We start from the raw sequence: 16,347 nt of genomic DNA, 5'->3' as shown, positions 1-16,347 counted from the left end.
TCATCCTCCACCACCCGCCGCGCGCACGGCCGCAGCAGCCAGCGGGATCGCCCCAGGCCTTGCTCCCGAAACCAGCCCAAATGAGTCTCATTCTGGTTTTGCGAACACACCCCGCTCTCCCCAGCTTTGTATCTGTCTCCTGCTTTCCTCTTATAATTACGGCTCCTGACACTGGCTCCCGCTTAGAGTTCAGCGTCATCTTTCTCTCTCCCCCCCGGCCCCCCTCGCATGAAACAACCCTACTGAGGTATAATTCCCTAAACTGGAAAGTCTGTGACGTAATCAAGTGTCCCCGTCCCTCTGCAAGGCCTCCTTCCCACGCATCCCCATAAGCGCTCTCATCAGGAAACCACTGGTTGACCGTCTGTCACTACAGGTGAGGTAACAGTTTCTGGAATTTTATGTAAGTGGAATTGTATATGTCCCATTTGTCTGCTTTTTCCCTCCATTCAGAATAATTATTTTGAGATGCGTTCACATTGTAGCATGAGTCATATTCATTACACGTGTATACCAAATTTTATCTAGCTAGTCACCCTCTGATGGACACGTGGGTTGTCTCCAGTTTGGGGCTGTTACAAAGAAATTACTGTGATTATTCATGCGCAAGTTTTTGTGTGGACTTACGTTTTATTTCTCGTGGCTGGGGTGGAACGGCTGGGTCACACATCAGGTGCATGTTGAAAGCTCTAGCATACTGCCAGTGAGGTAACTGGCATCTTCACTGCACTGGGCCTTCCGATTTACACACACAGTGTATGTTCCATTTACTTGGATCTTCTCTAATATCTGTCAGAAATGTTTCACGGTTTTCAAAAATCTGAACATTCTGGCGAGGGTTCTGATTATCCCATTTGGACAGTACATTAAGTACTGCTTTTTATGTCTTTATTTTTACTTATTTTTTATTTTTTAGAGCTGCACCTGTAGCATATGGAAGTTCCTAGGCTAGGGGACTAATTGCAGCTGCAGCGGCTGGCCTATACAACAGCAATGCCAGATCCGTGCCGCATCTGCAGCATGTATATTGCAGATATATATATATATATACCTACACCACAGCTCATGCCAATGCCAGATCCTTAACCCACTGGGCAAGGCCAGGGATCCAACCCAAGTCGTCATGGACATTAGTAAGGATTGTTAACCACTGAGCCACAATGGGAACTGCAAGTACTGCTTCTTAAATGTCAGTTTCTGGTTGTTCACCACGGTACTCTGGTCAGAGTGAAATTTATGGAGGCCAATGGCATTTTGGCTTAATCCCTTTTCCCAGTAGGGCCAGTGGCACTGTGAATCCACTTTTTGGTTTTGTATTTTTTCCTCCAATCTCAGAGAAAAGAGGAGGCTCCCAACTCATAAAGTGAAGGCCATTGTGGGAGGAAGCCTCTGTGATGCGGTCTTCCTGCCCCTCCCCCCAACAGCAAGGCGAAGGGGACAGCACATCCCTGCAGGAAACTGCACATTTACGCATTCCTCTGAGGACTGTGTATCTACTGCCACAAGGCCTGAATGGTGCAGGAGCACTGATCTGACCCTAGCCCGTGTCCATCTCACTCATCTCTTTGGCTCATGCAAATACCAGTTAAATCTTGGCAATAATTCCGAGACTCAGACTTATGAACTTAATTAAGAGTTGATGCTAATCACAGCTGCAGCTTCTGACACGGTGTCTTCACTACACGGCACAGCCACCAGCGACAGCAGTTCCTGGCCTAGTGGCTCGCAGGGAAGCCCCTCAGAGGCAGCTCACCGGCCTTCACCAGGCAGAGTGCTGCACTCCTTCGATGCCCTAGCTCAGTGCCGTGCCAGCTCTGTCACAGAGCACACCAGAGGGATTTCTTTATACTCTAATACCTCCTAGAATATCACGCAGGTCTGTTAAACTGCGGACGTCATGCGAACTGGCCCTGGAGAGTGAGAGGGACCGAGACCCCAAGGATAAGCAGACAGGGTCGAAAAGTGCAGGGACGGCCAAATGCCAGACGCTCCTGGGGCAGAGGCTGGAGGTCCTTCAGGAGAGCTGCCCCACAGCAGAGACAAGTCCTTGCACTTTGCCTCGCTCGTCTGATGCTGAGTGACCCTCTAGACTTTGGGGTCCATCCCCACATCGGGGCGTCCTGCTGTAACGCAGTTCCCCATTTACCGGGCAGCCTGTAGAGTGCTGGTCTTTTATTGTGGTAAACTGTAATGTGCATGTCATCGGGTTACCACCTCACCCATCTGTAGGTGTGTGGTTCCGTGGCATCACGCACGTGCACAGGGGTGGACAACTGGCACCATCACCCTCTCCAGAACTTTCTGTGTTTCCAAACTCAAGCCCGGTACCCACTAAGCAGTAGTTTCTCCATGTCCTCCCCTTCTCCCCAGTTCCCAGGAACCTCCGTTCTCTTTCTGTCTGTGAGCTTGGCCACTCTAGGTACCTGCTGTAAGTGGAAGCGTGTAACATCGGCACTTTTGTGTCTGGCTTAGTTCCCTCAGCATGAGGTCTTCAACGTTGCTTCACGCGTGTGTCAGAACTCCCCTCCTTTTTCAGACAGGATAACGTTTCACTGTAGGTTTTTACCGCATTTGGTTGATCTGTTTCACTGACAGCCACGTGGGCTGTTCCCACTTACTGGCTGCTGTGAACATGCTGTTAGGAACGTTGGGAAAGCTTGTGCTTAAGTTGCTGCTGTCAGTTCTTGGGGTACATCCCCGAAGGGGGGTTGCTGGGTTATATGACAATGCTATGTTTCATTCTGAAGAAACTGCTAAACTGTTTTCCACAGAGGCTGCACCATTTTACGCTCCCATTAGCAATGCACAGGGGTTCCAATTTCTTCATACACTTATCAACACTTGTAATTTTTTTCCTTTTTTTTTGTTTTGGATACTAGCCATCCTAGTGGTTGTAGAGTGGTATTTTGTTGTGGTTTTGATTTGTATTTTCCTAATGATTAGTTGAGCATCTTGCCCTGTGATTACTGGTTATCTATATCTCTTCTTCAGAGAAATTGTCTATTCAAGTCCTTCACCAGCTTTGCCAGCTCTCGGCGGGTGCTGAGAAAGACACGCTGCAGCAGGCAGGATGCTTCCACATAGGCTCCCGTGCTCCGGGACCTACGACTGAGCAGGGCTCAGCCTATCACGCACGTACCCTTTGATAACTGGCCGTAAGAGAACCACAGCTTATGTTGATCAGGTTTTGAAAATAAGCTATGCCTTCTTCTGTCAAGTGTCATTTCCCATTGGGAAAGCAGTTCTGGGCTTACCCGGCTTGAAACTGAATGACTGACCCTGAGACATTCGATGTCTGCTTCCTAACCCCACCATTTCTGGGTGCTCTCTGAGCCCCCAAATATAAAAGTGCTGTGCACAGCAGCATGCACTCCTAATGCAAATGGGCCCTAGCAGGTCCAGAAAAGCACCGACAAAACACGCAGGCAGGCAATGAGACATCCGTGATTTCTGCTCTCTGGCTTGACCGCTGCTCCTCAGCCTTCCTGATTCACAGATAGATTTGCAGTGAGTGTCAACATGGAGTGGCCTGCTGCTGCATCAAAGCCTAAAAGACGTCAGAGAAGACGTCCTTTCCACCGGGCAGTCCACACACACACACCCCCACACACCCACACACACCCACGGCAACCTGTGCAGCCACATTTGGTCGCCCGGCTGCAGACGACCTCGTGCAAGTGGCCTTGGCATCTTGCTTTAAGTCCCCTTCATTCTTGTCTATTCTATGCAGAACCAGTGATTCGGTTCCGTGCATGAGCCTTCACCCACACAACCAATAAAGACAGTGTGGAAGACTCTAGAATACAATTGAGAACAGAACTAAAATGAAATTAGCACCTTATTTGCATCGATTTCTTTTCTGCACTGGCCTCCCCTTAGCTGCTGCGTTACTGTCCTTTAAGTACCGCCCCCGAGGGAGGATGTGCAGCTGTTCGAAAATGTCCGTTTTCTTTCTGGAAACGAGGCGACATAGCGACTACCTGCCATACTGCTGTTTTTATGCCGAAGAAAATGGTTCATATTTTTGTAGTCCATGTTTTCACTCCATTTTCCAGTCCATCCCAGGGGGAGCTTTAGGTGTCACGTATTGCCACAAAGACACTGTTCGTCATAACGAACTACCCAGCGACCTGAGGTGAGCAGTGACGGAGACGCTGGCCTGTGGCTGAGGCCTGGCAAATGTCTCATGTGCTGAATGTCGGAAATTCTTACTAAACATGTACATGCAGGATTCTGATGTGTACTCTCCGTATCTGGAGAAAGTACCTAAAGTGGTAGTATTTAAGCCGGAGAACAAAGGTACGCCCCTTCCTAGTGAGTAAATAAATCCGTTTGCTCTTGTTAGTATTTACGGTTCGATTTTTAGCCTCATAAACTGCTGACACAGCCACATACATAACACCTCCGTGATTCACCTCGTGTTCACAGCAGGAAACATGACGTATTTTGAAATGTGGTTTTCCTTGTTTCAACTCTCAAAATTCTATTCAAAGCAATAAAGATTCACTATAACACTTCCCAGTAAAACTTAATCCACAGAAATACAGACTTGCAGACCAATTCAAAGTGTCCTACTGTTGCATGTTTTAAAAATCCACAAACTCCTTTAAAACCAGAGCATGGTTCACCTAGAAGGAAGCATGGAAATGAGGTCCAGGCCTGAGTCCCCCTGGGAAGGAGCCCTCAAATGGAAGTCCCTTTAACCAGGCTGGTGTTAATGGCAGAAACATATACAATATATATTTTAATTAAAAGTCAGCCTGCCTATCAAAGTTTTCTAGGCTACCCGGATGCTCTGATGTTCAGACATACTGCCTCCAAAACAAATAGAAACCATTTAAGATGCCTTAAAAATGTTCACCTTTCCAGAAAGCGTCTGGCTAGCTATTTATTTCTGAAGTAAACTGGCTGAGTCGTAAATTGATAGTTTTTAGACAAAGGAGGTAATTCACTATGTGGTGAAAGAAGAATATAATTTGGGTGTGGGTTTAGGGACAGTTCCATGCTTCATGGGAATAAACAACTTGGATTGATTTATTTCAGAAAAGAGAAAGGGGTCAATAGCTAACCCGATGGAAAGAGTGGAAATGCAACAGGATAAAGTTTACTGGATTTACTGGATTACTGAAATATGCAATTAATTATTCTAGTATTTCAAGTGGAAACACAACACAGGAAAACAAAAAATCTCTGTATTATGATGACTTTAGGGAGGAAAGAGGGAAATAGCTAAATGACAAAAAATCCTTTAAGCTGATGATCAAATAAATAAGATAGAAATTTGAATAAAAACTGAATCTGTATCATTGCTCATTGCATCACCAGTAGATGAACACAGAGAAAATGGTCACGCATATTTTGTAAAGCAGTGAGAAGCTATAAAAGTAAAGGGAAAATGATTTTGGCAGAACCGACTTTGAGTTATTGCCAAGCTTTAAATGTTCCAAAGGAGGCTCAGGACACTGGATGAACTCAACACAGGCAGGCTGTGTAGTCCCTAAAATTTTACTTCTTTATGGCTCCTATTTACCAGCTTTTATACGTGCGAAAATGATATAAAGTAACAATACAGGTTATCAGATATAAACTGTATAATAGAATGTCCTCACTGGCATGCATACACACAATTGCAAAATCACTATTAAAGAAACGATTGTCTTAACCTCAGCCAATGTCAAAGCTAAGGAAGACAGCCAAAAGAGCGCTGATCGTAGTGAGGAGACACTTAGGCACGAGAAATAAAGAGTGAGAGAGATGCAGTCCACTTACAGGAAGTCCCTGTTTTCCCGGTGGCCCAGCTTTTCCAGGATTTCCTGAAACGCCTTCTGCTCCATGGTGTCCTCGAATGCCTTTCGGCCCAGGCAGGCCTGGACGTCCCTGGGTAATTAAAAATCACTTGGATTATAGGGAGATACAGTAAAGATGTTTAAGTGACAAATATCTTTCTACTCATTGGCGGGGAGGTTCCATTCTAATTCTCCTGTTTCCTGGATTCCTTAATAATTTACTGTGTGGATTCAACAGATCCGGTTAGCTGTTCCCTAAATAAAAATGCCAAGCTAACCAGCAATTTACTGTGTAGCCTTTTCGGCGCTGGCGCAGTTTCCTGGTATTGCGTCGAGTGCCGGCCCAGGCCCTATCCAGCTGGGGAGAGCAGGTCAGCCAGGAGCACCCGCGGATTTAGGACGCAGGCTGACGTCCACCGCCTCTAAAACGGCATATTGTATTATTTTCCCAATAAGTAAGTTACGGCTCCTTTAGCTGCCACTGTGAATTAGATAATTATACCACCAAGCAAAGGAAGGTCTGAGCATTGTGTTTCTACTGTTGGGCGACTCGCTTTAATCTGTAGGGATCTCTGGTCTGAATGTGCTTATAATTGATGTTCGCTTTTCCTTACTTCGTTGTGAACCCCACCTCCGGCCGCCCAAAGCAGGCCCTCGGCTCTGGGGAGACGAGCAGGATCTTGGCTAATCCGCTGGCCACACACACTGGCCCAGCCCAAGAGGCCACGCACGGCTAAGGCAGACTTAGGCTTTGCTCCTTGAGGAAAGGATGGGAAACGTTCCCTACGGCTTTTTGTTCTATTGCCGGGAAAACGAGAGGCTGAGCTCTTCCGTGACAGTCCCGGTCGTGTGCCTGAAATCTGCCACCTTTGTCACCACCCAGTCAGGCCTGACTCTGGACGCCCGCGTCAGTGGGTCACCCTCAGCGCAGCGGCGGGAGCCTGCGGGGTGCTCCCCGCGCTGGCACAGAACCTCCTTGGACGGCACGCTTCCATTTCAGCAGCAAGCCTGGTTTTGAGCTAAGGGTCGTATTTGTCTCTGTGTCCCAGCAGGGGCTTAGCCACTTTTTGGAAGACAATCTGATGTGTCCAACACTCGTCATAACCGGCCCTGAGGTTTTCTGCTTCTGCTCAAGCTGCCAATGCTCTTTAGCTGAACAATGAGGATGAGTAAGGCCTGTTACTCACAGGAAGCCCAGGTCTCCCGGAAGGACCGGCAGCGCCCTTCTTCCCCCGAGGACCCTGAAAACACAAAGCGCAGCTGTCAACCGATTATGACAAACGTGATTAAACTGGAGGCACAGGAAAGGGCTCCGAGACCGGTGCCGCAGCAAGGTCGCCGCCAACTAGCTGTTCACCGGGTCGCTTTCCGGAGTCACTGTCTTCATCTGCATATGGAAGGTTCGACCCGATAATCTGTGAATTTCCACCTGGCTCCAAATTCTATGGTTTAGGAATTCATACTTCTAAAGAGGAACTGGGCGGATTATTTACGTCCTCACTTCTAGGCAGGACCTTTGTCTCCTGTTGAAACTGGTCAAGCACGTCTCTCCTGAATTCCGTCAACACGGATTATTACACTTCAGGGTCTCTGCTACGGCCGGAAACGCGAAGCCACGGCCCCGCCGCCAGGCACGCAGAGCGGGAAGGGTGTGCGTCGGCCACCTCAACTCTGCGAACCGGGAAGCGCAGAGAAGCAGGGCCTTCCTTGTGAAAGAAAAGAGAGGCAATTTCTTCTCCAGGGCGCCGTCTGTTTTCCGCGCGAGGCGTCTGACCTCACAGCGGACTCGGCGTGCTGCTTTGCAGGGACACTGAGGAACCTGCCCCGACGCACCACACCCCCCTTCTGATGGCATCCGAAACTCATTTTAGGAAGAAAACCGTGCAAAGGAGTGACCTAGTTCACAAATAAGAAAAAGAAGCATATTGTCGTCACCAGACATTTCTCAGAAGTCCTCAAAAGTCCTCAGAAACAGGATAACTGCACCAAAATGGGACGTGGCGCTACTCACATCTGAAGAAAAGCTGTGCTAAAGATTCAATTTGACAATGACAAACAATTTCAGAAGATGAAAAGGAGCTTCTGTGTTTTAAGAAGAAATAGCGTATGTAGTCACAGAGAAAAAGGGCAGTTTTACTAAGTTATAAAGATTCAATTTTGTTAGAATTTGATGATAGAGAGAGGGATCCAGGGTTCTAAGTGCAGGTTCAATAACTATTTTACTTGATTTAAAAAGACATTAATGTAAATTCTTCCTAAGGTAAGGAAATGAGAAAATGGATTTTTGGTGAGAGGGTTTGAGTTGACACAAATACAATTTCTGGAATATATGATCCCTATAATAAACTATGCCTTTTAGGACACAATCAGGAAGTGAAGTAGGCAGATGATGACGTTTTTAAATGTTGCCAAATTCCCTTCTAGTTACCGTGAATAGCACGAGTGAAACAGCACAGGAATTGGAAAAATATTCAAACACGTTAACTGGTACGTTTCCTCCTTCACAGCAGTTTTTCTGCAGATAGATCCGTTCTAGACCTTTGATTTTCAAAACAGACTTTTTTTAGCTTAGGAATTTCAAAACAGTCCTCTGAAACTCAGTGGGGTTATAGTTTGAAAAGACTCTATTTTTTAAATACAAAAGCCTGATTTTTCAAATATTAAAAGTCTATCTTTGAGAATCAAAAAAAAAAAAAAAACAAAGCTAAGAAAGGATTTGTTGTATAATTATGCCATAAAGAATACGTTTGGAAGAATTATAATAATGTAAGCCATTTCTCCTACCAAAGGGGATAAGGAGTCTTGGCGTTGGAGAGAAGCTAGAGAGGAAGCGGGGCTGGGAACGCGCAGGAGGCGCCTCTGGAAGAGACCTGGGGCCACTCCGCCCGCGTCCAGGGTGGGCAGAGACAAGAGCCCAGAGGAGCTGGGGGCTCTGGGCACAGACAGGATGGCTAGAGGCCTCACCGAGATGTCGAGAGTCCAGCGAGAGGAGAAATTTCTGAATAAGCTGTCTGGGCCGGGGCTGGAGAACGTCTGAGTCCCTCAAGCACCCAGTCCGGTGGGGACGGCAGAGCGCCATTCCCATGTGGCCGAGAACAGAGGCCCGTGCCCTAGGGCCCCATCTGAGGAGACCTTGCACCTGAGTTGAGAGAAGAGCTGGACGGGCCACTGTGGATCACAGAACCTCTGCCAGGAGGTGCCAAGGCAGATGCCAGCGTGCTGGGGTGAGGGCAGATGGGGGCCAGGAGGGATGCGCGCATGAAGAGGTGACGGCTGGGGACCAGTCTCGCCTCCTGTCCCCTCCCTACCACTGCCTCCCAGACCATACCTGCACTCTTGAGAAGAGAAGAGTGGGGAAAACTCTAAATCAGATGCAGGATATTCGAATGGACAGAGGTAAAGGTGAGCAAATGGCTAGATTTCCAGCAGTTAGGTCTCTCCCGTCAGGCAGGACGGGCACCGGAGAGGAGTTAGGTCCATTCCAGAGAACACACACGGAGTCACACTGGTGTGTTCCTGAGGTGACGGCGCAAGCTTTGCAGAAGCTCTACACGCGCGTGGTCTACTCCAAATGTTCAAATACGAAAATAAAACCGCAGAGACTCACCTATCGCAAATCAAATATGTTGTCGGGTGATACAATGTTGGGACTTATTTCAGAACAGTTCAACATTGTGCTCTAAGATCTTCACATACGAGGAGTTCCCGTCATGGCTCAGAGGTAATGAACCCGACTCATATCCATGAGGACTGGGTTCAATTCCCGGCCTTGCTCAGTGGGTGAGGGATCCAGTGTTGCCATGAGCTGGGGTGTAGTTCGCAGATATGGCTTGTATCTGGTGTTGCTGTGGCTGTGGTGTAGGCGAGAGGCTGTAGCTCTGATTAGACCCCTAGTCCGGAAACTCCCACACACCTGCAGGTGCGGCCCTAAAAAGACAAAACTAACCAAGTAACGACATCGAGTGTACATGCACAGGCATGAACTGAAAACTGAAAACCAGACTGTCATTAGCACCTGGACGGGCGTCAGGAAGCAGTTCCCGAGAGAATTCACTAAAGGAAAATTACGACTATTATTATTGTGATTACTATTACAAGGCTGCACCCACAGCACTGAAGTCCCCAGGCCACAGACTGAATCTGAGCCACAGCTGCGGTGGCGCTGGTCAGGGTTTGAACCCACTCCTCCCAAGCAACTCAGGCCACAAGCAGCTGGATTCTTGCCCCCCCCCCCCCCCCGCACCACGGCAGCAATTCCTGAAAATTATTTTTAAAGTGTATTTTGCTACTTGTAATGGGACAATTGTAGCAAAATCTACCTGTTCAGTTCAGGAAAGATTTCATTATAATCGTTACCACCACAGCTAAAAGGAGGCAGGCCAGTGAGAGAAGCCATGGACGCACAATGGGGGTTTTAAATTCGTAAGATCAAGAAAATGCAGAATATTGGTACTTTTTTTGAATTTGTGCATTGAAAAAAATCTTGAAGTTGGAATTGCTGGGTAGTCTTATACCTAAATTAAGAGCCAAGCATTACTAAATATTAGTCCTGCACAGAGGCGATCGGCTCAGTAGAAAATGAACGTTGGGCCAGAGACAAAGGAAAGACGTTGTCGTGTGAGGCGTCAGTGGACGAGCGGGTCTCATAAGGAGACAGAAAGGCATTCCTCCATCGACACCCAGAACTCAGATACAAAAGAACTAGAAGCATCCCATGCTATTTTCAAACTCAACTTCCTCAAATTATTTAAATAGAAGTACCTCATAAATCAACAGACATTTCTGTTCTCATAATAGGAAAGGCAGATGAATTTCACAGGCAGAGCCTTTAGATTGGGTAACACTCTGCTTTCTTTTGTCTGCCTAGCGGTGAAAACCAGAAGGGCCCGCTTGAAATCAGATGCATTTATGGATTTCTTTTTTTTTTTTTTGTCTTTTCAGGGCCACACCCACGGCATGTGGAGGTTCCCAGGCCAGGGGTCCAATTGGAGCTGTAGCCACCCGCCTCCACCACAGCCACAGCGACGCCAGATCCGAGCCACATCTGTGACCTACACCACAGCTCACGGCAACGCCGGATCCTTAACTCATTGAGTGAGGCCAGGGATCGAACCTGCGTCTTCATGGAGACCCTCAGATTTGTTAACGGCTGAGCCAAGTTGGGAACTCCTGAAATCAGAGGCGTTAAAAACGCTTTCCATTCACTGAGATGGTGCCACTTTATAGACTGTCTAAAAGAGAAGATAATCTAACTCTTTAGATGGTGGAAAATTTTAAATGAGCCATTATAGTCCTACCACTTGTCTGGTTTTTATTTAAATGAAGGCGGCGAGTCCTCGCAATGCTGTGCTCACTCTGCTGGCGAGGGTCGCTTTAAAACACAAACGCGGGTTTAGGGAGTTAAGGAAGAATTGGACTCCTTTTTTCAAACCAAGAGATTCCAGTTCACTAAAATCTGGAATTTTATTTTGGGAGGAAATTAAGAGTTTGGCTTGGGTCTCAGTATTTGAAAGCCGTTTTGGGGCGCTGCACTGCATCTGCATTATAAAAGCCCCTAAAAAATGTAGTGGTTTGTAACTGGTCTCAACCTGAATTGCTCCAACTTTTTCTTCTTAGCTGTCCGCAGTTTCATGTCTGAGAGACCAATAACGTAATCAGTTGGTTAAGTAGAATTAATCATATTTTACTTAATTTATAAAAGACTTCAGAGTATTAGAAGGCTTTTGTATACTAACGGGAGTCAGGCAATAAAGTTTCTGGCGTTGGTTCTGTCGCTCACTGTCCTGTGATGTTGGGTAACTCACAATCTCTCTGGGACCTAAATTTCTCCATTTTAAAAACACTGAGAAGTTTGTCCAAATGATTTCTCAGGGCCATTTCCAAATCTGAACAACAAATTCAAAGCTTTGCGAAAGCAAGGTGATGGCAATTCGACAGGATCCACCTGGCCATTCGAACCGCCTAACAGTGACGAGCACATAGTCCAAGATCATTCTTGCAGCACTTAGGACTCCTGCAATTCTAAGCGGCTTCTGAATGTAGCCGCAGACGGTAGGCCAGCATTGCCCATGGCTGGGAAAGAACCAGTCCCCTGGATGATACGAAACCGAACCCGTGGCTCCTCAGCACCTTTCAGCTGCAACACAGGCGAGCTGACCTGCAGGCTGGAGCTGTGCCGTCTAGGAAAGAATATTTCATTTGCACTGGCGTGATTTTAACAGACAGTAAGAAACATCAAACAATTCCTCCTTCCTGAGATGTGCCATCAAGGAAACACTGAGACTATGAAAGTATTCATTGCAAAAGATTAGAAACGTTAGCATCAAACGTACTTAGTGCCAATAGAAGGAGGTCACGTGAAGGCAGCGGCAGTATTCTAGGTTCACGGCTTCTGCCACAACTTTTTCCAGTTTGGGTATTAACCATTCTAAGGGAATGAGAAAGCTGCAGTCTTTTCGGCATGTTTTTATTGAGGCTTACTTTCAATAAGATGTTTTTATTTATCAGTTCTTACTTATTAAGGATCCCGACAGGAAATTGCTAGGGAGACGCCAAAACTAAAAATGGCCTGTGGGTGAAGATCTATATAACATCCAATTCAACTCGACTGCATCATTTACTCCCCCAAGTGGGAAACGCAGGAGTGGATGAAGACAGCCTAAGTCAGGAGACGCACGGTCCCCAATTCATTACTTGTATCGACTCTCACCTAATCATTACATACAGCTCATTTTCTTAAGAATTTGATTTTAAATCAATAGTCGGTAGAGTCAGAAAGCCGTGAAGGGTGGGCAGGAGTGACCTGCGGGGGCCCACCACAACAGCAGCTGTTCTCCAAGGCCAAGGCCACGTCTAGTGGGTACAGGGAAAGGGATGGACAAACTCAATAAGCCAGCAGACTTTTAGCTGGCGCGAGAACAAATAATTGATTTATGTTACAGAAAACATCCTTTCAACCAACTGTGCGTCTGTGTTACACACTGTCTCTTCAGCAGCTGAACAGGTGTGATGCATACGTTTTCACTGTGAAATGTTGGTTTTAAGGCTTGTTGCTATTTCTGCCGATAACCCCAAGGAAGGACAATTAGTTTGAGACAATTTCAGGCAGTTTTCTCAAAGCCACATTAGTCTGCCAGTCAAGGAAATTTGGATGCAGTCAAAACGCATGAATTGATCAATAATCGTGTTTCGGGACAAGGGCGGACAAGCCCCGGGGGCGACTCTTGCCCTGGAACATCGACTGATCCCTGAAGCTGCAGGCGCCCTGCTTTCTCCAGCCGGCAGCAGACTTCAGATTGTCTGCAACGATTTCAACTTACTTCAGATCCTCTCTCTCCGCGGGGTCCTCGCTCGCCCTGCTCACCCGGCTCACCCTTTAACAGGAACCGAAAGAGAAGCACATAGAAAGCAGAGGCCGAGTAAGATACAGCAGCATTAATGGTTTTAAATGCCCGAATTATAAAGGATGCTTTCAGAACGTACTGGGGGCCCTTGCTGTCCAGCGGCCCCTCCTGGTCCTGGCACTCCCACATGGCCCTGTGAAGAGAAAAGATGGCATCATTAGAGCAATGAAGGTGTGTGGCCTCGGGAGCAGGGGTGCCACTTGAAGTGGAAGCAAAGTTCCATTTACATCCGACAGGGACTGCGAGTCTCTCTTGCAACGTTTAGAGCGGAACAGCCCCTGGGTGTCCTGACGACTGAGAAAGCGGGAGAGTTTGTCTGGTTTTTCTACACAGGTCAAGATGGTGGGTTGAAAGGCAACCCGTCAAAGACGATGGCGCCCTAAATGCTCAGAACCCGCGAAGGGGTCATATTTGGAGAAAGGGTCTTTGCAGGTATCATCCCGCGATGGAGTTTAGAAAGATAACGCGGATTACCATGTGGGTCCTAATCCACTGACAGGGGCCCTGTGACGGACACGGGGCGGGGGGGGGGATATCAACAGAAGAGAGGCCAGGCGACGACAAAGCAGAGGCTGCCCGCCTCCAGAGGCTGGAAGAAACGAGAAAGGATCCGTCCCAGAGTCCACGGTGGGAGCGCGGCCCTGCTGGCCTCCAGGACTGCGAGCGAATAAATTTCTGTTTTTTTAAGCCACTTGGTTTGTGGTAATTTGTTACGGCAGGTCACCAATATAGTAAATAAACTAATAAAGAGTTTGAGAACAAATTTCTTTCCTCAACGCTTTTCCAGTGTACTTTGGCCCCCATTCTTACAAACTAAGGGCACAGCCGTCCAGACAGCAGATTTCCTGGGCGGAAGGCTGGTAGTGTTACTGCCGATGCCAAGAGTCAAGTGACAATGACCTCAGCTATCTGTCACCACCCCAGGCCTCCTAAGAAGGAATGCAGGCCGTCCTGCCACATTTCCAGTGTGTAAACAGAACCAGCCACAGCCTGGGGTTGTGGCAGGGGAGCGTTACAGGAAGAGCTCCGGCCTAATCCCCTACCCTCCCTGCTGCCCCTTCACCCCACCCCCGATGCCTCTCCTCCTGCCCCTACAGAGAGGAGCCCAGAGGAAGCACAGCCCCAGGCCCCTCTCCCGTCTCTGGGCAGGAGGAGGGGTCACAGCCAAGACTGAAGACATATTCATTCCCACAGAAAGATCAGCGAAGGCCTTCTTCGTTTGCATTCTGCACGGCAAATGTTCACGGTTTTAAGATTCGACTTTCTGATAAAGGACCTGACCTCTGTCTGAGGGGGACAGAACGGTCCTCCAGGGAGAAGCTGAGCTGGGCTGCGACTGAAGAGGGAGGACTCTGCCCCTGACGCCCCCCAGCAAAACCCGAGCAGAGTCAGCAAGCAGCAGAAACAGGGCAGTCAAGAGGGAGCTTCTCTCAAGAGAACCTGACGACCACAGGGCACGTATCAAGCTGGCCCACGAGAGACGTGACTAGTGAAAAGCTGGCGTCGCCCAGTGGAGGCACAGCAAGCACACGGAGCAAACTACAAAACTCGAAGCCGTCAGGTCTATTACGGTTTTGCCACCCTCTTGTCTGTAGTTTTACAGAGACCTTTCTGGAAGGATCAGGGAACAGCCACTGCCCCTCTTGGCTCTGTGATGTTGGATACAAAGCTCCCCAAAAAGTTTTCCTAGAAGCTTCACTAGAATTGCTTAGGTCCTTTTGCATTTCAATACAAACTGATGGACTCTTATTCTGCATTCGTAAAAAACATGCTGGAGCAAATGTTATTACAAAGTTGGGAGGGCAAGACTGTGAGCAGTGACTGACTTTTCCTCCTGGGGTGGGTGAGCTGGATGGCCCAGGGCAGCTCGGAAAGGACCTTCCCTGGGAAGTGACGAGAATCTGAGTCGTGAAGAACGCGTGTGCCGGGCAGAAAGGCAATGGGAAGGCATGTCCTGCAGAGGAGATAACCCGGCAGACACGCAGGTTCGAGTGCACGAACCCGAAGAGGAGGGTGGCGCTGCGGGGCTACGCCTGGAGCTGGGGGCCCAGTGAGAAGACTGGTAAAATAATTCGGGCAGAGAATGGTGATAGCCTAAACGAAAGTAGGGCAAAGTGGAGAGCGACTTAAGCGATGCAAAGAAAGGGCCAAGAGAAGTTGAGAGAGACAGACCAGAGAGGAAGGAGAACAAAGGGGGGGGGGAGAGCCGGCAAGAGAGGGAGAGGGAGAGCAGGAGGAGGCCCGCACGGGACAGCGGGGTGAGCGTGCACCGCCCTCTAGGGGAGATTCCCTCACTGGACATGGGGTGTCTGTGGCAATGCTTCAGTTTTGTAAAAGGCAAGAGTCCTATTCTCATGGATCCTACATTTTGTTGGGAAGCACAGACAGTAAACAAGAAGCCAAACGTATCCAGGGGTAGGAGGGTAACAGGATGACCTTAACCTCCGTAAGGTAAGCAGAGCAGCTGCGATAGGAAGTGATGGATACAAAGGGCAGCTGGAGAAGGCCTCTTGGGAGAGTAACATTTTGGCTGAAATCTGAATGATGAGAAAAAGCAGCAGTGTAAGGAGATGGAAGTCGTTTTAGAAAGAAGGAACAGGAAGCACAGAATAGGCTTCTTCTACCATCAGAAGCCTGGGACATCACTACTCATCTCAGTGACACTTATTTTCATTTGCAGCTGAGCAGAACCACAGAGAACCCTGTGCAAATTCAGAAGCACGGTGTGACATTCACAGTAATTACCTTATAGCCTTCTGTTCCAGGCTCTCCTCTCGCTCCTTGTTCCCCCACTGGACCCTACGAGACCACATGCGAAACCAATCAATTTTACTGGTGGATCTGAGCATTTGCAAATGAAGATGATACAGTTAATGTGGAATGTTTTTCTCTAAGGGTATGAAACCAAATGTGTAATAATTTGTTTAGTTTCACTAAATAATTTCAAAGGATTGAATTTCAGTGATACTATGTTCATAAGCACTGAATTCTTTGAAGAGAATCTCAGAATGATTCTGCGAGAAAAAATACCGAGAAGACAAAGTCCAAAACAACGACATCAAGTTTCAAATGAGGAAGTATGTGAGATAAAACACGAAAACGAAGGGAATTTTTACCAACAGCATACAGCGCTATCCGACTCCTTGCCAGCATTGGGT

General features: G+C 47.8%; 1 protein-coding gene across 2 annotated transcripts in view; it reads right to left on the bottom strand.

Annotated features, from left to right (window-relative positions):
- Positions 1-16,347, bottom strand: part of COL24A1 (collagen type XXIV alpha 1 chain) — a 321,301-nt gene that overhangs the window by 56,680 nt on the left and 248,274 nt on the right. For both annotated transcript variants that reach the window (XM_047785408.1, XM_047785409.1), the window contains exons 44-48: positions 15,935-15,988; positions 13,269-13,322; positions 13,106-13,159; positions 6,974-7,027; positions 5,770-5,877 (exon numbers count right to left, since the gene is read on the bottom strand). In XM_047785408.1, coding sequence (XP_047641364.1) covers positions 5,770-5,877; positions 6,974-7,027; positions 13,106-13,159; positions 13,269-13,322; positions 15,935-15,988 — 324 coding nt within the window. The remainder of the gene's footprint in view (positions 1-5,769; positions 5,878-6,973; positions 7,028-13,105; positions 13,160-13,268; positions 13,323-15,934; positions 15,989-16,347) is intronic.

This window comes from Phacochoerus africanus, chromosome 6, assembly GCF_016906955.1.
Source record: "Phacochoerus africanus isolate WHEZ1 chromosome 6, ROS_Pafr_v1, whole genome shotgun sequence".
In the NCBI taxonomy this organism is placed as follows: domain Eukaryota; kingdom Metazoa; phylum Chordata; class Mammalia; order Artiodactyla; family Suidae; genus Phacochoerus; species Phacochoerus africanus.
The sequence above is the reverse complement of the archived record's forward strand: the minus strand, read 5'-3'. Positions and strand labels throughout refer to the sequence as shown.